Source organism: Camellia sinensis, chromosome 7 (assembly GCF_055761805.1).
Source record: "Camellia sinensis isolate YWXY chromosome 7, ASM5576180v1, whole genome shotgun sequence".
Classification (NCBI taxonomy): domain Eukaryota; kingdom Viridiplantae; phylum Streptophyta; class Magnoliopsida; order Ericales; family Theaceae; genus Camellia; species Camellia sinensis.
In genome coordinates this window covers 22840242-22863813 of record NC_138967.1, presented here as the reverse complement: position 1 = coordinate 22863813, position 23572 = coordinate 22840242, and the positions used below count along the sequence as shown (strand labels likewise).

Genomic DNA, 23572 nt, shown 5'->3' with positions numbered 1-23572 from the left:
CATCACATCATTAATGGCGGAAACCACTGCCACCTAATTAGTGGGAGCACTAAAGCATTTTTCTAAAAAAAATAATTTAAGTCAATATAATAATTTTAACATCTTTATTTTATCATATTTATTTTTAAAAAAATGAATGATAAATATGTTTTTAAAAATAAGTTATTTATTTTTTTAAAATATATATAATAAAATAAATATATTATAATTATCTGATCAATTTAATATTTTTATAATAATTTGTATGAAGAATTTTAAAAAATAAATCATCTCGTGAAATTCGTGGCCAGTAGGGTCTCCAGTCCCAAAGAAAAGTAAGCGAGAAAACAAAAAATTTCCCGGAAAATGCGGACACGTTCCCACAGGAAAGTGCCTTTGCTTGTTGATTGTTGATTGCTCTGTCTGTCCCTCCAAACAGAAATTTCATGGAAAAAATATATATATGTAAGACGAGAAATTTTTGTATGCCACCGTCTCTTCAAACTCCACCATTGCATGTTCTTTCCGAGAAAACCCAACAAGGAAAATCACCACACTGCATTTTCTTTCTGATTTTCTCGGCGCTCATTGACTTAACAAAGCTAGTCGTCTTCTTCTTCTTCTTATGTAAACAACTGGCAGTCCTTGTAATTTTTCAAGAAGCTGTTTGGAGGTAACTTTCACAACCCTTTCGTTTTTCTTTCTTGTTAATTGTTTGAAATGGATTGAGATAAAGTTCAATTTTGCTCTCTCTCTCTCTCTCTCTCTGTGTTTCGTTCCCTGGAAAATCAACACAACCCAAGTTCTTTCCCCCTAGTTCTTGAGTGTGTAAGGCATACGGTGTACCACTTACTTACGTTGCATACTTTTTGTGAGAATTTACAACACATTTTATGGATTAACTTATGTGAATTTGTGTTATGTTACTTGATTTTGATTTTGTGCGGGGATTTACATATATTTGTGAGAACTTATGTCAAGTTGTCATTTTTTAAATTTTTATGAATTAACTCATGTAAATTTGTGTTATGCGATTTTGTGAGATAATTTATGTATGTTTGTAAGAACTTATGCCAAGTTATGATTTTTTAAATATTTATGATTTAACTTACATGAATTTATGTTTTAGTTACGTGATTTTCTAAGGTAATTTACGTATGTTTTGTGACAATTTACGCAAGTTGCACATGATATGCAACCCTTAAGTAAAGTTTGGTTCAATGAGATGATCATTCCATGAAAATGTTCATTCTCATGTTTGGTTGATTAAAAAACTATTGACAAAATAGAATCTTATTCACCATTTTAAGGAATGGTCATTCCATATAAAAATCTAAAAAATGATCATTTCATTTCAACTCATTCCAGTAAACCAAATAGAATATTAAGAAATTTCACACCCAAACACTTCCTTTTAGATATGGGTTCTTGTCAGTTTGTGTTATACCTGAGCTATTTCTTTTGTTCGTTCTCTTAAATGCTATTTTCTTCACTGGGTACTTTATTTAGTCTATTTATGCGTCTTGTTTGGATTGAAAATAAATTAGAACTAAGATGTTGTTTAATGTGTTTTATATTTGCAATTATTTAATTCAATTGTATCTTATTTGATTTTTCAGGCATGGGAGCTTTCCAATTGTTTTAACAGCTAAACACACATGTTCATGTGTTGCACAGGTAACTAGTCAAATTTTTAATTATCATTTTTTTACCCGGACATGCCTTAAGACACATTTATGTGTTTTTTTTTTTTTTGTTATAGATAATTTTAGAAAGTTGATTTGTAATCAAAGTAAAATATATAGAAATGAAGAGGTAAAAAGTGAAAATAATAGAAATACACCCAAATATGTATAGGTGTCTCTTATAAATAAAAATATATAATTTTTTTTTGTCCATATACTAATTTTTTCAAAATTGTTGTATCTTGTGTTCCTACTCACGTCAGTGCTTCTTAGACGAGGGTATTCAGAGCTTTGCTCTGACTAGAACTCGATTCATGCAGTCCCCTGTCCCACACAAACCAGTTAATTGCCACGCACAATCCTTGGGGATGGGGTATGCACTACACTTCCCAATGTGTTTATCACGGCTTAGCTTGCCACTGCTAATCCTTTGTGTTCTAATTCTCAATCTTGTTTCCCTTTGTTAATTATGAATTATAGTCTACGCGCCCCTCCCTTTCTTCTCCATCCTTTTCTCTATTGTTAGCGAAAATATATGATTTTCTACGAGTAAATCAATCAATGGGAATAGAAATTAATATGAAAAAATTAAATCAAACACAACACAAGAATTTGGCGCGGTTCTCTCAATATAAGGTACGTCCACGGGATCGAAATCCGATTCTACTATCAACCAAATAAGTTTCCAAACGATTACAAACGAGACACGAATAATCTTACAAAATCACCCTTAGGTGAATTCCAAATAATTACAAATAAACAAGAAAAAAGATCTCACCTAATAGATGAACCAAAATTTTCAAAACTAAAGATGAAGAAGACCCAACATAACAATCCAAACCAGCTTCATCAAAGCAGCCGAAACGAAGCAAACTGACCCAAACTTTTTTTTGATTCCACCGAAGCGCTTTTTAATCTCAAGCAGCCGCACAATACTACTTTTTCTTGGGAAAAAAAACCAATACCAAATATACATATATATATATATATATATATAATTGATTCTTATGTTTTGTTATCAAAACCCTAATGGTTACCAATCTGAATTAGGTCTTTAAAAATTAGATATAATATATTAAAATATATTATACCTAAACCAAACCAAATTAAAATTTTTTTAACAAACCAATTGGATCTCAAACTCCAATAATGAGATATACCCCAACAATTCTCCCCCTATCAACTTAGGTGGAGACATCAACCATACCCGTCAAAATTCGACACATTAAATGTTTGTCCCTCGATAAAGTCTTAGTCAACATATCCGAAATATTATCATTTGTGTGAACTTTTTTGAGTTGTAACAATTTCGAATCTAACACATCATGAATTCAACGGTATGTCATATCAATGTGTTTCAATCTCGGATGAAAAGTAGAATTTTTACTCAAATGAATAGCACTTTGACTATCACAATAAAGCATATACTTTTCTTGCTTCAAACCCAATTCTTGTAAAAATTTCTTCAACCATAACTCTTCTTTGCAAGCTTCCGTAATGGCAATAAATTCAGCTTCGGTAGTTGAGAGAGCAACACATTTTTGTAATTTAGATTGTCATGCCACAGCTCCCCCTGCAAAAGCCATCAAATACCCCGAAGTAGATTTCCTATAATCAACATTACCAGCCATGTCAGAATCTGTGAACCCATCAAGTATCGGCTTACCATCCCCAAAACACAAACACACCTTCAAAGTCCCTCGAAGATACCTTAGAATCCATTTTACCGCTGCCCAATGTTCTTTACCCGGATTAGAGAGAAGCTGACTCACCACACCAACGGCGTGAACAATATCCGGCCTTATACAGACCATGGCGTACATTAAAAAACCAACTGCTGAAACATAAGGAATTTTCAACATCTCTTTCTTGTTTTTCTCAGTTATAGGACATTGATTCGAATTAAGCTTGAAGTGACCCACAAGTGGACAACCAACTGGCTTTACTTTATCCATGTTGAACCTCTCAAGAACTTTCTCAATGTAGCTTTTTTGAGACAACCAAATCAGCCCCTCTTTACGATCACGAATAATTTTTATACCAAGTATTTGCTTTGTCGGTCCCAAATCTTTCATAGCAAAAGACTTGCTTAACTCCAATTTCAACCTGTTAATCATAGTAGAATCTTGACCCACAATTAACATGTCATCAACATAAAACAAAAGAATAATAATTTACCATCTGAAAATTTTTTCACAAACACACAATGGTCCGAAAATGGTTTTAGAAAAACCATTATTCATCATGAAAGAGTCAAATTTTTTGTACCATTGTCTCGGGGCTTGCTTGAGGCCATATAAACTTTTCTTCAATTTGCAAACAAATTTCTCTCTCATTTTTTCCACAAAACCTTCTGGTTGCTCCATGTAAATTTCTTCTTCAAGGTCACCATGAAGAAATGCGGTCTTCACATCAAGTTGGTCACTTCAAGATTCATACTTGCAGTCATGCCAAGTACAACCCGAATAGAAGACATCTTCACAACAAGCGAGAAAATCTCATCAAAGTCGATACCTTTCTTTTGCCCAAAGCCTTTCACAACAAGAGGTGTTTTGTATCTCAAATTCTTGTCATCATTCTTCAGTTTGAAAACCCACTTATTTTTTAGAATTTTCCTCCCCTTAGGCAACTTCACCAAATCATAAGTGTGATTTTCAAGTAAGGAATTCAATTCCTCTTCCATGGCCTTTTTCCAACCATCTTTCTTTGCATGCTCAATTGCTTCTTGGTAGTTCTCGGGTTCCCTTTGATCAGATATCAATACAAATTTATTGGGAGGATATTTTCTTGAAGGTTGTCGATCCCTTGTAGATTTCCTCAACTCAAGTTGTGGTGGCGGCTCTTGAATTGGATGCTCTTCCTCAATTTTTGGCTCAACTTCATTAGGATTGGCATCATCTTCTACATCTTCAATGGGTGGCTGAACATTTCCCCCATTGTCATCATCAACTGAAGATGAAGGAGATGGATCCATGTCAATGAGATCACTAGTTTTTGGCTTCGGCTGATCACCTTTGCCAAAGTCTTCAATTGTTTGGTCTTCAAAAAACACAACATCATGGCTTCGAATGACTTTCTTGTCGACCGGATCCCAAAATCTATACCCGAATTCATCACGCTCATAGCCAAAAAAAATACATTGTCTTGACTTACTATCAAGCTTGGACCTCGCATCTTTTGGAATGTGAACAAACGCTCGGCAGCCAAACACTCTCAAGTGCTTATAAGACACATCTTTGCCGGTCCAAACTCTTTCAGGAGCATCACCATTCAAAGGATAGGAAGGAGACAAATTGATCACGTCAACCGCTGTCTTCATTGGCTCACCTCAAAAGGATATTGGCAATTTAGCTTGTGAAAGCAAACACCTTGTTCTTTTTACAATGGTGCGGTTCATCCTCTCGACAACGCCATTTTGTTGAGGAGTCTTCTTAACTGTCTTTTGGTGCCTAATACCTTGGCTGCGACAATACTCGTCAAATGGCCCAATGTATTCACCACTATTGTCTGATCGGATACACTTCAATTTCTGCCATGTTTCTCTTTCAACCATGGCCTAAAAATGCTTAAATACTTCTAAAACTTGATCTTTAATTTTTAGTAGAAAAGCCCAAACTTTCCTTGAATAATTATCAATAAAAGTGACAAAATAAAGTGCACCACTATGTGTTCTAACTTTTAAAGGACCACAAACATCTGAATGAATCAACTCCAAAACATTTTCTTTTCTAGAAGCAACATTTTTATGAAAAGAAATCCTATGTTGTTTACCCGCCAAACAATTAACACAAGTTTTGAGATGTGTACCTTTCAAACTGGGTAGAAGCTCTTTCTTGTACAAAACTTGTAGCCCCTTTTCACTCATATGGCCAAGCCGCTTGTGCCACAATTCGGTAGAAGTATCATTTTCAAGTGCATTGACAACACCTTTACAAATTTTTTCTTACATCGAATAAAGTGTATGAGTCTTCTTGTACTTAGTCACCACCAAAGAACCCTTTGTGAGCTTCCATATTCCATCACCAAATTTGTTGTTGAAGCCTTCATCATCTAGCTTCCCAGTAGAGATCAAATTGAGGCAAATGTCGGGAACATGACTCACATCTTTAAGCAACAACTTGCAGCCCAAATTTGTTTCCAAGCAAACATCACTTATGCCAATAATCTTGGACAAACCTTCATTACGCATTCGAACGGAACCATAATCTCCTTTGGTATAGGTAGTGAAGAAATCAACTCGAGAAGTCACATGAAAAGAAGCACCGGAATCAATCACCCAATTGCTCTCTTAACCCACAAAATTGATACAATCATCTTCACAAATGACCATGAGATCATCGGTAGTAACTGCCATTGTGTCTTCTTGTTTCTTATCCACACTTTTGTCACGTCTTTTCTCCTTATTCTTAAACTTTCGGCATTCCCGCTTCATATGTTCTTTCTCATGGCAATAATAGCACTCAATGTCTTTCTTTAAAAAGAACCATCTTTTGATTTGTCACGGCTTTGATCACAACCATGAGGAGTCTTACTCATCCCCCTTGTTTTACTTCGGCCTCTCACAACAAATGCTTCCGAATGAGAGAAACCCGCTGATTTTCTTCTAGTTTCTTCATTCAACAAGCTACTAGTGACTTTGCCTATTGTGACAAATCTATCAGGTGCCAAATTACTAACTGTCACAACCAAAGTCTTCTAACTTTCGGCCAAAGAACTAAGTAGCATCAAAGCCTGCAACTTATCATCAAAAACAATTTTCATAGAAGCAAGTTGGTTAACAATACTCTTTATTTCATTCAGATATTCCGGAATAGGGCTGCCCTCTTTATATTTTAAATTAACCAACTTACGAAATAAAAAAGTTTTATTTGTGGTTGATTTCCTATCATAAAGACCTTCTAATTTTTTCCATAAATCATGTGCTGAAGTTCCAGTAGCAACATGATGAAACACACTGTCATCAATCCATTGACGGATAACACCAACGGCTTTTCGATTAAGTCTATTTCATTCATCATCTTTCATATCATCAGGTTTGTCACTATCACTCTCAATAGACCCATATAAATCTTTGCAAAATAATAGGTCCTCCATTTTAGTTTTTCAAGTTACCCAATTACTTCCATTGAAGCTAGACATACGACCCACATTCCCCTCCATTGATTTACACAAATAATTAAACCCAAATAAACCGTAAGTTCTGATACCAGTTGTTAAGGAAAAAATATGATTTCCCACAAGTAAATCAGTCAATAGGAATAAAAACTAATGCGAAAAAATTAAATCAAAAGCAACACAAGAATTTTACGTGGTTTCTTCAATGTAAGGTACGTCCACGGGATCGAAATCCGATTCCACTATCAACCAAATAAGTTTCCAAACGATTACAAACGAGACACGAATAGTCTCACAAAATCACCCTTAAGTGAATTTTAAATAATCACAAATAAACAAAAAGAAAGACCTCACCAAATAGATGAACCAAAATCTTCAAAACCAAAATTATAGAAGACCTAAAATAACAAACCAAATTAACTTCATCAAAGCAGCCGAAACGAAGCAAACTGACCCAAACTGTTTTTTAATTCTACCGAATTGCTTTTTAATCTCAAGCAGCCGCACAATATACTTTTTCTTGGGAAAAAAACCAATACCAAATATATATATATATAGTTAATTGATTCTTGAGTTTTGTTATCAAACCCTAATGGTATCGAACTGGATTAAGTTTTTAAAAATTAGATATAATATATTAAAATATATTATACTTAAATCAAACTAAATTAAAATTATTTTAACAAACTAATGGGGTGTCAAACTCCAATTGCTTTGCGCACAAACTTATGCAAAGAACATGAGATCTAAAGGTCCTTGATTGGTATCCCAGTTTACATTTTTCTTTTTCTCTGATCTCTTAGTCAGTCTAAGCTTCTGCATTTAGAGTACTGTTCATCGTTGAAGAGTTCTACTGTGGGTAAGGTTTATTCTAAAATGTTGTGCATCAATTAGGCGGTAAGATTGGCTAATAATTTGATAAATGCTCAGGAAAACGAGGAAAATAGTGGAATTATGTTGAAGACTGAAGAACATGAAACACTTTCTTTGGTTTAAGTAGAGGATTTGACATAGAAACAACTATGGTTTTGGAGCTCATACCAATAGGAACCCTCATAACTGTGCTCACAAGCCAGGTCATCAAAACTGCTCAAGCTGCAAAGGATGTTGTTTTCGAGAAGGAGAGTTTCAAGGTTCTCTCAAAGCACCTTTTTGACATTGAGCGAGTCTTAACAGAATTGCAGCTCCAAAAACTAAACGATTCAGAAGCTGCAAGGCAAGCTTTGGAATTCCTTGAAGCTGATATTAAGAAGGCTAATAACTTGGTCGATAAGTACAAACACCGAGCACGTTTCTACTTGCTAGTCAAGTGCAGCCACATTGTCAAGGAGGTACAAGATGTCACAAGAGATATAGGGAAGTCTTTGGCCGCTTTATCACTAGCAAACACCGAAGTTCTTTCAGGGATATCCGAGCAAGTGAATAGGTTACAGAACGAGATGCAAAGAGCGGAATTTGAAGCTTCTCAATCTCAGCTCCAAATTGTTGACAAGTTGAATCAAGGCCTTACAGAGCAGAAACTTGACCAGGGTTTTGCAAACGACATTCTTAAAGAAATAGCAAAGGTGGTTGGGGTCCCAGTGGAGCCCTCGGAGATAAGCAAAGAACTAGAAAGCTTCAGAAGAGAGAAGGAAGAAGCGTCCAATAGGAAAGAAAGGGCTGAAGTTTTCTTCTTGGAGCAGATCATTGAGCTGCTATCCCGAGCTGATGCTGCAAGAGATTATGAACAAATCAAGAGGCAGTACTTCCAACGGCTTCAAGTCATAGACAAATATGATCCAAGAGAAGAATATATTCAGCCATTTAATGCTTTCATTTGTTGTATAACTAGAACGGTGATGGTTGATCCTGTCAGCCTATGTACTGGTACTTCATGTGAGAGGACGGCCCTTGAAGCTTGGTTTGCGTGTGGAGAGAAAACTGATCCAGAAACGGGAGATCCACTTGAGGATTTTTCTTATAGGTCTAATCTCCGGCTGAGGCAATCGATTCAAGAGTGGAATGAACTTAATTACTGTGTCAAAATCAGATCGTGCAAGTTGAAACTATTGTTGGACATGGACTCATCAGTGGAAGAGGCTCTAGATCAAATACAAAAGCTTATGAGCGAGAATTCGATTAACAAGGACTGGATTTCCATTGGTGGTCTCACTGACATTATTGTTTCAACCCTTGGAAGCTCAGACAACAGAGATGTGAAAGAAAAGATATTAATTACCTTAAAGGATGTCGTCGAAGGGAATCCAAGAAATAAGGTTAGCAGTTCCTTCAACCAAAAAGATTAACAGACATCCTTAATGACAGTTCTTGTATGTTAATGGTGTTTTTTTTAATTCGTTTTGGATGTTTTATCAAACCTTGCTGTCATCTTCTTCTTTTAAACCTTTGGATGCATCCACATGCACACACGTAAGACGCACATACTTCTAAGATGGTGGAGTGTCGTGTTGGACACTAACACGACGCTGCCAGACACTTCCGAACATGTGTGAGACATAACGTCCAAACATGTTCTACTAATTACTATACTTTGACACGTTTTAAACGCTTGGAGAACACATGTTTCTATCTCTTAGATACACATTACAAGTTTGAATAAAATTACTTAGAATCCAACAATAAAAGAATAAAAAAAATAAATAAAAAATCATACCAATTCTCCTTTTTAGACTTTAAAAAAAGAAATTATTATCTTTGAATTTTAATATTCATATATATGACATATAAAATTGTTTATCCTTAGACATACAATACAAAACTATATATTCTACACGTGTCCCTCATGTGTCATATTCTATATTTTTTGAAAAACTTTACATCAACATGTCTGTGTCGTGTTATGTGTCTGTGTCTATGCATCTCAGGCTCACATACACATATTTTCAAATTTGTTTCACGGGAAGGAAAAAAATTTCGTGAAACAAATTTGCTTCACAATATTCTAAACCCTACATTTGAAATCAAATTTTGTAGGATGAAGTGGTGGATTCCCGGGGGTTTGATCACATCATTCCTTGCTTAGCGGTTGACTCAAGCCTATCAAAGGCTGCGGTTGAGCTGCTATATGAATTATTGCAAGACAGATCTGGTTGGGATTCATCTGTTTGCAGGAAACTTTCTCAGCAGCATCATGCAATCCATTTTCTTGTTACCTTCCTTAAGAGTCCAGTCGAGGAGTCAAAAGAAAAGGCTGAGGAAATCTTGATGAAGCTTTGTGATGAAGATGAGGAGAACATTGTTCGTGCCGCGGAGGCAGATTGGTACAAACCACTTATTGGTTGTATAATTCAAGGTTAGAGAATTTATCCCTCTTTGAGTTTCTGAGATAATCATTTGTATGTATGTAAAGTTTATTAATCACATTCAATATTAGAAATCCTTTACCTTGAAATCTTGTGAGAAGACTACTCATCTATATAACTTTGTAATTGTTTTGATGGTGCTTGTTACACACAAAGATTCTGAAAGCTTTGTCCAAATCTTGGCACCCACAGTCCTTTTTGACTAATTTTTCCATTTTCTCGGTTCACTATCCGTGTAAACATTAGCTTTGTTCCATTTCATGGATCCTCCAGTCATGCTCATAGCTTAGCCCTAAGATTTGTTGGCTAATTTTCCTTTTTCTCTTGTTTATGTGATATGAGATTCTTCAAACTTATCACCATCAAATGAAAAAGTTGTTGCACATAGTTTAACTTTATTTTAAAATTGAAATTTGTATTACATCATTCTTTTTCTCTTCAGGTTCAGAGCCATCGAGGATATCAATGGTGAGAGCACTTGTTAGCATGGAACTAGTTGAACAAAATATAAAGTTGCTTGGTGAGGCAGGAGTGATACCTCCTTTGCTTGAAATGGCATCTGGAAATGTCGAATCAAAAGAGTTGTCTTTATCAGCATTAGTAAAGCTTTCAGTTTGTCACGAAAACAAAATGCGTATTGCTGATGCTGGTGGGGTTCCTTTGCTTCTGAAATTAATGTTTTCTTTACATTTACGCACAATTGTTATTGCGAAATGTTCTGAAGTCCTGGCGAAACTTGCTTCCAATGGTGATGGAACTAAATTCTTTGTTGATGGAACCGGGAACAAACTTGAATTAGAGCCAATTATCACTAACTTGTTAGCTTTTCAGCAAAATCCCAACTCATCATACACTGTCAAGAGGCCTACCTTGCGTACTCTTCTTGAAATTTGTCGATCTGAATCCAGACTTGTCAAGACAGCAGTTCTCACTTCAAATGGTGTTTTGCTCATTCTTCCTCTTCTTGATGACTCTGATCTTGAAATCCGTGAAGTTGCGTTAAATCTTCTCTTCCTCTTCTCACAGCAAGAATCACAAGGAGTTGTTGAATACCTTCTCAAGCCAAGAAGGCTAGAGGCCTTAGTGGGTTTTCTTGAAAACAACAATAACAGCGATGTACAAATGGCTGCAGCTGGTTTATTAGCCAATCTTCCAAAATCAGAAGAATGGCTCACGAAGAAACTAATAGAATTGGACGGTCTGAATGCAATCATAAACATCTTAAGATCTGGGACCATGGAAGCGAAAGAAAACGCTTTGAGTGCTCTCTTCAGGTTCACAGATCCAGCAAATCTAGAGTCACAACGGGCTGTGGTGGAACTAGGCACATACCCTTTGCTAGTGAAATTTCTCGAGTCTGGTTCAGTGACCGCCAAGGCAAGAGCCGCTGCTCTCATTGGCAATCTTTCCGCGAGTAGTCTGAAACTTACTGTTCTGACAAAAGAAGTCGGCTGCTGGTATTTTCGTAAGACACGTGACCCTTTATGTGGAGCCCACGGGAGCACTTGCAGTGTCACATCCACATTTTGCATGTTACAAGCAAATGCATTGACTAAGCTAGTGAATCTATTACAAGAAAAAGTTCATGAAACGACATATGAAGTAATTCAAGCACTTTCAACTCTGGTTCGGGAAGACTCTCCTTACCGAGGGGCCAATGTACTACATCAAGCCGATGCTATTCAACCGATAGTAGAGGTTTTGGGATGGGGAACAGAGTCTTTAAAGGAAGAGGCTTTGAGGGTCTTGGAGAAGATTTTCATTTCAAGGGAAATGGTGGAGATTTATGGAGCTGCTGTGAAGTTTACTCTTTTTCCTGTGACTGGTTGTCGTGTGAATGAGGGCCATGATCTTCAAAGAAAGGCAGCTAAAGTCTTGTCGCTCCTTGAACATTATTCAAGATCTTCAAGATCTCTAGTTCCGGGATTAAGTAGATGAAAATCTTTGTGGTCACAATGGCACAGAGTAGATTCCACTTTGCTGTCAAGTAGTCGACTCTCCAATTGATCGGGTATATTCACTAGAAAATTATTTTTACTTTTTTTCTTTTTTCCCACTCTTTTATTCATTGAAATATGAGACTACACATTAATTGACTAGATGATATTACAAGAGATTTTCGGTATACTTGATCTGTAAATTGTTTTGAATGGCCTATTTTGGTGCAATATAACAACTGTGTTTTTCTATGAACTTGTCACTCCCATCTCACCAGTTTGTTTTATGATGGGAAAAGTGTATTTATTTGATTGTTTATTTTTTAAATTACTGCTTGGACCTATTCAATGAACTATTATTTTCAAATGTGTGCTTTACACTGCAATAAAATTCCAAAACCCCATTCTGAATTTCGGGCGAAATCAATCTTCTTGAGCATGTTTTCTTGCATGTTTTTGTTGTTAGGGCAGATTTTCCCTTTTTTCTAACTTGATTGTGACCTATTTTGGCAATTTTCCATTTTGTTAAGGATTTTATTAAGTTTTCATTTTCATTAACTTTTGGTTTTAGAATTGGTAATGAACAGTTTATGGAGTTGTTATTCATATACTCTTTCTTTCACTGTGGTATTCTTTGTGGATTAAACACTGTAGAAAACTTTTACTTTGTGAATCAATGAGTTCAAAGAATGATTTTGTCTTCGACATTCAACTTCGTATCAAACAAACTCAAAAACATTACCCTATTTTTCATTATCATACGTTTCTGCTACGTCAACATGTAAAGGTACATTATGCACAAGTTTAAATCAATGTCTAATGCAAAATGGAAGAAAACAACATGGCAGTAAAATTTCCCATTAATTGATCGCTACATCAGGCTTTTAAGTATCGACTGTTACGTAATAAGATTTTAAACTTCTAATACCGTTATTGACTAATACATCATTCGATATTGTCCGATATTAACCAATATAAGAACGTATCATTGATACCATTACATATCCCGATATAATTTTTTAAAAGCCATAGCATCCATCGTGTATTCTTTAGCCTAATTCCCCATAATTTTGTAGAAATATGTTCATGTAAGGCATAAACTAAAAAGTTTTCATAGCTGAAGAAATTGCTCATTTTGCTGGATAAAATTAGCCTGGCCCGATGGGCTTATCAAAGCCCGTCCCAAAACTCAGCCCATAGATCCATCTAAAGGATTCGTGTGAATGTCAATCTGTTGGATTATAGACTAAGACAAATTAAGGTTGAATTCAAAACAACTGAGCTGGTGGAATGCGGTTAAAGAACTCAACTAATATAAATTAAATTTTCTAATCCAGTTCAACTATTTTTGATCTTTTAATGTTATGAAAAATAGGTTTGTGAATATTAAAAATGAATTGATCAAATAACTAAAATGCTAGGACATTAAGTACATTATATTTATAATATTTATTTTTATTAACCTTTCGGTTTTTTACAATAAATTGGTAGCTAAACTTTTTTTTTAATGTCGATGATAACATGTGAAACATTTTTCATTAATTTAAAAAAAAAATGTTCTTTTTCTCCTAACAAAAATTTAGAATTAAAACATTCATTGAATCAATTACAACACAATTTTTATCTATTTTCAACAAATCATAAACTGAATTTAAAAAAAAATACAATAAATTTTTTAATTTTAATTTTTCAGTTAAAAATAGATGAGTGGAGAAAGAAATACTTTATTGAAAAATTATTACATGAACAATATTAAACATTGAAATACTTTCATCTTAATTTTAGTCATTAATTTAACCTAACATGCTCATACTGAAAGTTAAAACAACAATAATTAAAATAAAACTTAAATGAATGCATTGAATTTTCTTTCATTCAGTGTTTGAAATACTCTCATAAAACCAGGAAAAAAAATTAAAAAATATATGAATGAATGATTCCCCAATAATGATTTTACATGTATTTACAATGAAAGGAAATATTTTTAAAATTTAATATAATAAGCAAAAAAATTATATTCCTAACGGTTTAGTACAATTTCATCTATAAGTGCCAAATGACCTCATTAGAATATATAGAACACACCTAACTACCAACTAAACCAGGTTCCTTAGTTGTTGTGATTTGACCCTCCCATTAAATTATGTAATTTTTTCATTGTGGGTCTTTTTTGGATGTTCGTTTGTTTAAAATTTGGATATGGATGGGCTTAAAGGGTACACTGTTTATCTTATAGGGTCGGTTTGTTTTGAGTTATGGGAGATAAGATTGAATTATAATAGATGTGTAATTTATTAATATTGTGTTTATTTATAAAATGGATAACGAAATTCACAATACATTGAGATTATGATAAGAAAAATGGTTGAGAGCACTAAAAGTGGTGCTCTAATAGCATCACTAATGATGTGACAGTGCCCTTTTTTTTTTTTTTTTTGAGCATTCCCAATACATTAGTACTATTAGTGGTCTTTTTTTTAGTGATATGAATCATTATTGTTATGATAAACCTCCATGGATGGGATTAATAGTAGCCTATGAGAGATGGTATCAGATAAATAATCTTTTGAGATTAGAGAAGAATTTACTATTTTACCCTCTATTATCCTATCTAATTTGTATACTCTGCTTGATTAGTATGGCCTTTTCTCTATCTTTTTTTTAATTATTCCATCATTTTTTACTCCATCATTCTTTATATCAAAATAATTTAATATAAAAATATAATAGTATAATAATATTTATACCAAAAAAAATTATATTAAAAAAATAAAATAATACCAAAAATATAATAGTATAATAATATTTAGAGTGATGCACCAATAAATCCCAAATTAATAACTTATACACTATTTAGTCCTAAAAGTTTTCTTATAGACTGAAAGGTCCCATTATAGGGAAATTGACCATAGAGGGCATATACATCAAACATCATCATCGTCAAAACAACATCATCATCATCAAAATAACATCAAACATCACAACATCATTATCAAAACAGCATCAAGCATCATCATCAAAACAACATCAAACATCACAAACATCATCATTAAAACAACATCAAACATCACAGCATCATCAACAAACATCATCATCAAACATCATCACATCATCATCAACACAACATCATAACATCAAACTAAAAAAATATATATCAAACATCAACATATACATTATACATCACTAAACAAACAACCATTTCTAAAGGATAATGGGTCGCCATTGATGATCAATGTGTGGGCATTCCAGACCTTCAAAGCAAAAAAGCAATCTAAAAAAGAAAAAAAAATTGGGTAATTTTCAAACATCAAACATCATCAAAACAACATCAAAACAGATCAACATTAACAAAACATCATCAACACAGTGATGTTCTTCCCTCAAATCGGATCGAATATCGGATCTGTGATGTTCTTCAACACATTGATGTTCTTGAATGTCGGATCTGTGATGTTCTTCAACACAGTAATGTTCTTGAATGTTCTTGAATATCGGATGTGTGATATTCGATCAAAATCATCAACACAGTGATGTTTTTCCCTCAAATCCCTCAAATCGAAGAAGAACATCAGACCAACTGAATGTGGCGTCGATGACGTTGAAACCACCGCCGAATCCCATAGAGATTGCGCCGGCGGTGAGGATGATGGAGGAGGAAGCGTTCGCACCGGAGAGACCGGCGGCGAGAGCGAAGGGGACGGTGAGGCCGTCAAAGACACCGATGATGATGTCGCGGATGATCTCGCCCGCCGTGAAGTGCTTCTCGACGTGTTGCGTCAGAAGCAACTTCTCTGATTCTGCGGTCCGATGATTTTCCGCCACTGAATCGATTGCACCAATTGAAGATGAACAAACACAAATTTCCAAAGCCTTTTTTATTTATTTATTATTATTATTATTATTTTATTTTTTTTCATGTGAGAGTCTGGAATAGTTTTTGGTTTTTGGAATGAGGAAGATGAGGGAGGAGTCTGAAGCAAGGGGAATTTTGCCGATGATGTGAGAAGTGGGAGATCGGACGCCATGGAAGTTAGGGTTCTTCTTTGGTAGTCCCGAATGTTGTTTGATGATGATGTTGTGATGTTTGATGTTGTTTTGATGATGATGTTTGATGTTGTTTACCAAAATTAAATGGGACTAAATGGTGTATAAGAAAATTTTTAGGACTAAATGGTTCAACTTTTCAGAAAATAGGATTTATGGGTAAATTTTCCTAATATTTATACCAAAAAAAATTATATTAAAAAATAAAATAATACCAAATATATATATATATATTTATGAAATATAATTTTAATATTTATAAAATATTTTTTTAATATTAAAATATGTAATGGATTTATTAGTTGGTATAAGCCCAAATTTGATAGTAATACAATAAGGGTAGTTGTGAAATTTTATATGATTAATCACACTCCTATCTCTCAAATCAAACTGAAACTATTGCTATTTCACTGATTATCAAATAAATACAATTTTTCTTAGTCCCCTTACTAATAATCCTACTCAACTTACATTTGAAAACAAACTGGCTCATAGGGTTTATTAAGTAAATTATTTTTTATGGTAATGTACTAAAAAAATTAAGTAAATTATTCATACAAAAAATAAGATGATCAAATATTGACAACTATATAATCATATTATCTTTGTTATTAAAAAATGAATGACAATTATAATTTTGAAATGGGAAACTCTATGGTACACACGATTGAGGAGGTGTTATTAAATGCACCTATTATGTATTTTTGTAGTAAATATTTTATATTTTTTTTAGTAGAATTACAACAATTTGTGATTCATAAATAAAGTTACGTATTTTTTTATGATAATGTTATGCATTTTGTAATAACGTAATACATTGTGACCTAGTGGTTTGTAGCACCTTTTTTGTGGTGTAAGATCTCTGGTTTAGCTTCTATCAAGAAGAGTTTGATACTCTTTATAGTGGTCAGTTTATTTTTCCCCCTATTATGGAGATTATATAATAGTAATTGTTGAGTTTGACATAGTGGATTGATATTGACTTTCTAATTATTATGGGCTAGTGACTTGTTTTATTTTATTTTTTTTATCAGGGCTAGTGATTTGTTAGATAATGTAAATATTTCTCATAATGTAATTACTTTTCAATCTATTGACAAAAAAATAAATAAATAAATAATTAGATATAAGTGTTTTGGTCAACGTTTTTATCTCGTGGTTAATAAAATTATTGGTTAATTACACTCTTAACTCTTATAATTTGATCCAAATTTGATTTTAGTTCTTATTGTTTTAAATTGAACAGTTTATTCCCTACATTTTAAATTTAATTTTAATTTGATTATTTCGTTTAAGTTGGAAGTTAAAATTAACTATTTTGGGATTACTTGCTAGTCTTTTAAGGTGTACACAGAGAAAAAATCAATAGAAATTTGGACAGGTGAATCAAATTGAAATTTAACTTAAAATGTAGAGATCAAATTATTCAAATTAAAACTAAAATTAAAATGAAACTATAAGAATGAAAATGATAATCAACCCTACACTTATTGTAATTGTGCATGTGATTTTTATTTTTATTTTTTTTGGTCAAATAAAGGGGGGGAAAAATGAAGATAGCTAATAAATTGAAGTTTGTCCTCTCAAATTAAGCCAGCTGGGGACCACCCTAACAAGGTTATTATCATGTTTAGGATTTTATTTTTTTTTTCTCTGTTTTTGTTGTAAAACATATCTAGAATCTTGAACAATCATATAAGTGAATTAGAGTACTTTGAACTCCAATTATCTCCCCTCCAAAAACAATTTAGAAAAAATACTAATAGAACTAAATAAAACTTCATGTATTTGTTCATGAGTCCCGCTAGGTAGCTCGAAAAACTAGAGACTCAAATGGCCCGAAATTCTAAAACGACATCGTTTTGACTTCTTTTCTTTTTTTTCATAACTCGCAAAAGAAGAAGAAGAAGAAAAAGAAGAAAAAGAAAGAAGAGAAGAGGAGATCTAGAAAATATATATAGATATATACAGATCTGGAATATTCATGAAACTCACAAATCAAACCCCCTTTCCCCCCCCCACACAGATCTGAAAATCAAAAGTCACCTACAAATCAAACACCCCCTCCCCCCCCCCACACACATATACAGATCTGGAAGCCAAATCCATGAAATACACACACACAGTGGTGGTCACAGCAGTGGAGACGACGAAGTGGTATAGCGGCGACAGTGGTGGTCACAGCAGTGACAAAAGAGGAAGAGGTGACAGAGGTAACGGCGGCGATGTTGACAGGGACGACGTGAGAAGATCGACTCTCCCTCCCTCTTCTCTCTTTCTTCTTTCTTTCTCGCTTCCTCTGTTTCGTTTCACAGATAACAGAGGGAAACAAAAATTCAAAACGACGTCATTTTGAATTCGGGCCACTCGAGCCTAAAGACTTTCGATCTCTCAAGCATTTCTCATTTGTTCATATCATCACAATAGCCCTCAAACGCGTTTACACAATTTAATTAAAGAGTCCTTTACACACAGTTGGCTTTAAATTGAGAGCATCTAGAATTTCTAATAATTTCTATTTTGTTTTTCACAATAACCAAACAAAAAATAAGTTGTCTTTTAGGTTGTTTTTGATTCATAAATTTAGAGATAGATTTGAAAAAGAATAAAAAAAAAAGAAAAAAGAAAATGTGTATGAAATTAACTGAAATATAGATATATTTTTATCACATTTTACCTTCTTTTTTTTTTTTCCCCCTTTCAAATCTCTCTCCAAATCTTTAAACCAAAAACAACCTTAATTTTATTTTTACTTTTCATCTCAACAACAACCCATTAACCAAAGAGAAAATAAAACCAAACAGAAAAATCACTAAATTATTATAAAAATATAAGTGCAAACAATTTTCCTAACATGCCACGTTCAAACAAACCCAACTGCCACGTCACGTGCCCAGAGTCTCTTCTAGACGTAGTGGCAAGGTTGAAATTAGTTTGGGTACAACCAGGCCAAAAATGTAAATATTCATTTTTCGCGCGAAACACCTCTCTCGCTCACCCCCCCTGGCTAGCTGAATTGCATGCCAAAAGCGGGCTTAACAATTAAAAGTTCGTTGGGGTAGTTGCACTTACACCCTCCCACACCTCTCTCTCTCTCTCTCTCTCTCTCTCTCTCTCTCCACACAGCCTTTAAATTCTCTCACCCATTTGGCCTTTCAAGCCATCACTCTGTCTCTCTGTCTCTCTGTCTCTCTCCATTTTGTCTCTCCCATATTGTGACCTCTTTGATTCTCAATATCTCCAATTTTTCCTATTCAATTTCATCTCCAAATCTCAAAACCCAGTTGGCTCAAGCCTCAAATACTTTCAATTCAATCTTTACAATTCTGGGTTTTTGTTCAATTTTGTGATTCATCAAATCAAATCAAACTATGGTTAATGAAAACAAAGCTCTTCCCAATTTTCTCTTATCAGTGAAGCTCAAATATGTCAAGCTTGGTTACCACTACTTGATTTCCCATGCCATGTACCTATTGCTCATGCCACTTCTAGCTATAGTCTCAGTCCATCTCTCGACTCTCGAACCCCGAGACCTAGCCCACCTATGGAACCACCTCAAATTCAACCTAGTTACAGTTTTTCTCTGCTCAGCCCTCTTGGTTTTCCTAGCCACTCTCCATTTCATGACCCGGCCTCGAAAAATCTACTTAGTGAATTTCGCATGTTACAAGCCTGAACTGGCCCGTATGTGTAGCAGAGAACTTTTTATAGATAGGTCTGTACAGGCAGGGACCTTCACTGAAGAGAACATAGCTTTTCAGAAGAAGATTGTGGAGCGGTCTGGGCTCGGGCAGAAAACGTATTTGCCCGAGGCGGTGATTCGGGTCCCGCCTAATCCGTGTATGGCAGAGGCGAGGAAGGAGGCGGAGATGGTGATGTTTGGGGCAATTGATGAGGTTTTGGCAAAAACTGGTGTGAAGGCAAAGGATATTGGGATAGTTATTGTGAATTGCAGCTTGTTTAATCCTACACCGTCGCTTTCCGCTATGGTTGTGAATCATTATAAGCTTAGGGGGAATGTTTTGAGCTACAGTCTTGGTGGTATGGGCTGCAGTGCTGGATTGATCTCAATTGACCTTGCAAAACAACTATTACAGGTTTGTTTGTTACTGCTCTCTTTATTTTTATTTTTCAAGTGTGTGATTGTGCATGGGTAATACTCAAACCGAGAAAGGAGAAATTGTATCATGCACTTGTAAGATTCGAATTCAGGCATCACATCATGCATCATTGACCATCAACCCAACTATTTGATTTGGTTGTTCAATTATATTAATTTCAATATATTAATATACAGTTCTGCTATGAACACAGAAACTAAATATATAATAAACACAACACACATAAAGAGATAAGATTTTACAGAATTTGTTGGTAGGACCAAATATCCTATCCATTTATGTATATATATATATATCTTGTATCAAATTCTGTGATGAGTTTCTATTTTCAAACCTACTCATTAGCATGTGGTATTTGCGTTGGCTTGATGGCTACATGAATTTCATATGTTGACACATTAAGGGCACTTTTTCTGCATATATCCAGCTAAGATGAGGGGACCATAATTAATAGGTGTTTGGTGAAACCAGCGAGGCTCATCATAAAAAATTGATTACACGCAAAAAGGTGGGGTGGTGATTAATTTATATATATGTTGTTAACACCCAGTGAGCGGTTGGAGAGGAGAATTTAACACCTAGCAAACCCTCTCCGCACAAGCAAGTTAGGCCGATCAAAATGGCCATTAATTCATATATATGTTGTTACTTTTAGGGCCATCATGTTTTTCAAGGCTAATAAGCCATTGATCTTATGTGTAACAGGTGCAACCCAATTCCTATGCCCTAGTGGTGAGCATGGAGAATATCACTCTCAATTGGTACTTTGGTAACAACCGCTCTATGCTTGTCTCAAATTGTCTCTTCCGAATGGGTGGTGCTGCAATCCTCCTCTCCAACCGCTCATCTGATCGCAGGCGTTCAAAGTACCAACTCATCCACACCATGCGTACCCACAAGGGAGCCGATGACAAATGTTACAGTTGTGTGTTCCAAGAAGAGGATGAAACTAAGAGAATCGGCGTTGCATTGTCAAAAGACCTAATGGCTGTAGCGGGAGAGGCCTTGAAAACAAACATCACTACACTCGGGCCATTGGTTCTTCCCATGTCCGAGCAACTCCTATTTTTCACTACTTTAGTAGCCAGAAAGGTCCTTAAGATGAAGATTAAGCCTTACATTCCCGATTTTAAATTGGCTTTTGAGCATTTCTGCATTCATGCCGGAGGGAGAGCAGTGCTAGACGAGCTAGAAAAAAACCTCGATCTCACTGAAAGGCATATGGAGCCTTCTAGAATGACTCTATATAGGTTTGGGAATACATCGAGTAGTTCATTGTGGTATGAATTGGCTTATACCGAAGCTAAGGGGAGGATGAGGAAGGGTGACCGGACATGGCAAATTGCGTTTGGATCGGGGTTTAAGTGTAATAGTGCTGTTTGGCGTGCTCTGAGGACTATTGATCCGGCGAAGGAGGTGAACCCTTGGATGGATGAGATTGATGAATTTCCTATTCATGTGCCTAAAGTGACAAAAATTGATTCATGAAACATTTTCATGTTCATATTAAAGAGTTGAGTTGTCTTTCTTCATAAAACATGAGTGTGCCCTATTGTTTTAGAAAGAAAATTAGTCATAAATGCCAATCCCCTTTGGTATCTCTTTTATTTATTTATTTATTTATTTATTTTTCTTTTCTAAATGGTGATCGTAATGAGATTATTAATATAACAAGAAGTGTTGCTTGATTGAATGTTTCTTATCCAATGGCTCTCACTTCATCTACTTCATCAATTATTAATCAATTAATGTCACATTTTATTGTTCGAAAGATCGATTAGAATTTGAAATGTGTGAATCAATTCTACGACAACATACTCTATCAACACTGACCCGATGATAGCCCTTTTCCTTTTGATGATGTCCTATTCAAAACAATAATATTGTGCCCATACACAATACCAAAGTGTTCTGTTCCAGCCTATAAGTTAGCATTACTGATGTTTGAAAAACGCCAATAAATGCATGAAAAATGCCGCTATCGGAGAAGTGTTTTCAATCTGGGGGCTCCAACAAGAGTAAGACATTAAAAGCATGGTTTGAACATGAACATGAACATATACCCTTCATAGTTCACAGGATGGAACCAGCTGGTTTTTTGCTGATCAGGAAGAAAACTAAAAATAATATTTCAAAAATGAAAAATGGGTTCAAAATGTTGACAGCTTTGCCTAAATCAATGCTCTGGGGGGCCTTTCACAATGCTAATTTTTTTTGCCAAAGTCGCTAGAAATTGCTGAAATGTTATCAGGGATTGAGAGAAAGTATTTCTGTAACGAGTACGTCACTTAGTCAAATTGATGTAATGTATTATTTGAGTCATTATTTGTCATGTGATAAAAAGTAGGACCACAACTTAATATGATGGAACTCTTAATTAGAACCTCAAACCAAGCACAAAGTGACTTTTTCAATCTTAGAGTTACAACATAATAATAAATAATGAATGAAAGAGAATATCACATCAGCTTAGTCACTTGACCTACCGCTTATATAAAATACTTTACCTGGAATTTAAGCTTGTTTCAGAGCTTTAATGGAACAAGGTATCCAATTAATTGATGTGCGTCATGTCAAATTTTTATCATGTTGACTTCCAAAAGCAAAAATTAAAAAGAAGAAGAAGTCAATTGTTTCAACTCTTGGATTTTCTGATTGCTTGTCTTGAAGTTATGTAAGTACTAATTTGAAGAGAGGAAAAAAAAAATGATATAGTATCTGTAGGTAAACAGTTCAACTACTAAGAATTGAGGGTTTATTTATCTTTTTTTATTTTTTATTTTTGTAATGACATGAAAGAGGAAGCCTATTTGGACTCACATTACATAGTAAATTTTGAATAACTGCAGTCTCTTACAAATTGTAGAGATTAATTAAGCCTCTGTTTGAGAAGTGGATTGGTTTTTTGACTTTTTGACTTTTTTGACTATTTTAGCCTGGGCTAAAAAGTTTGGTTTGGGAAGGACTTTTTGACTTTTTGGCTTTTTAGACTTTTTTTGTGAGAAAAAAATGTAATGATTATGGGTTAGATGTGATATTTTGTCTTTTGTGGCTAAAATAGCCTATTTTGTCTTTTGTGGCTAAAATAGCCAAAAAAATCTCGTTTAACTCTTGCCAAACGGAGCCTAAGTCTGAAAAAAACCAACGAGAGTTGAATTCAAAATGTTCAAATTTATAAGTTACCTTTAAGTTCGCTCCCTTAATCACTGGACAACTCGAATGAGTTGAGAATTGAGATTGTTGGTTATTGCAAGAAAACCAAACTTTCTTTTGTTTGTCTATCTATCTAAGGTTAGGTGACTGGTTTGCTCTTTGTCTGTCAAAATGGGTGACTGGTTAGCCAATGAATTATGAACTTTGATTCAAGTAGACCTCTATGATAATTTAAG

General features: G+C 34.5%; 2 protein-coding genes across 4 annotated transcripts; both read left to right on the top strand.

Annotated features, from left to right (window-relative positions):
* Window positions 1–340: 340 nt before the first annotated feature.
* On the top strand, window positions 341–12270 carry LOC114298668 (U-box domain-containing protein 44). Of its 3 annotated transcripts, none has more exons than XM_028243267.2 (5): window positions 341–652; window positions 1599–1656; window positions 7710–9034; window positions 9753–10071; window positions 10524–12270. In XM_028243267.2, exons 3-5 carry the CDS (start codon window positions 7802–7804, stop codon window positions 12017–12019), a joined length of 3048 nt encoding a protein of 1015 aa, XP_028099068.2. In that variant the 5' UTR covers window positions 341–652; window positions 1599–1656; window positions 7710–7801; the 3' UTR covers window positions 12020–12270. The 3 variants fall into 3 exon arrangements, with proteins under 3 accessions (XP_028099068.2, XP_028099070.2, XP_082733693.1); XM_028243269.2 differs by lacking the exon at window positions 341–652 and adding an exon at window positions 724–807; XM_082877567.1 differs by lacking the exon at window positions 341–652 and adding an exon at window positions 775–850.
* A 6749-nt stretch (window positions 12271–19019) lies between these two features.
* Window positions 19020–21876, top strand: LOC114298669 (3-ketoacyl-CoA synthase 11). Its single transcript, XM_028243270.2, has 2 exons — window positions 19020–20159; window positions 20889–21876. The coding sequence occupies exons 1-2, from the start codon at window positions 19434–19436 to the stop codon at window positions 21669–21671; spliced, it is 1509 nt and encodes a 502-aa protein (XP_028099071.2). The 5' UTR covers window positions 19020–19433; the 3' UTR covers window positions 21672–21876.
* The last annotated feature ends 1696 nt before the right edge of the window (window positions 21877–23572 follow it).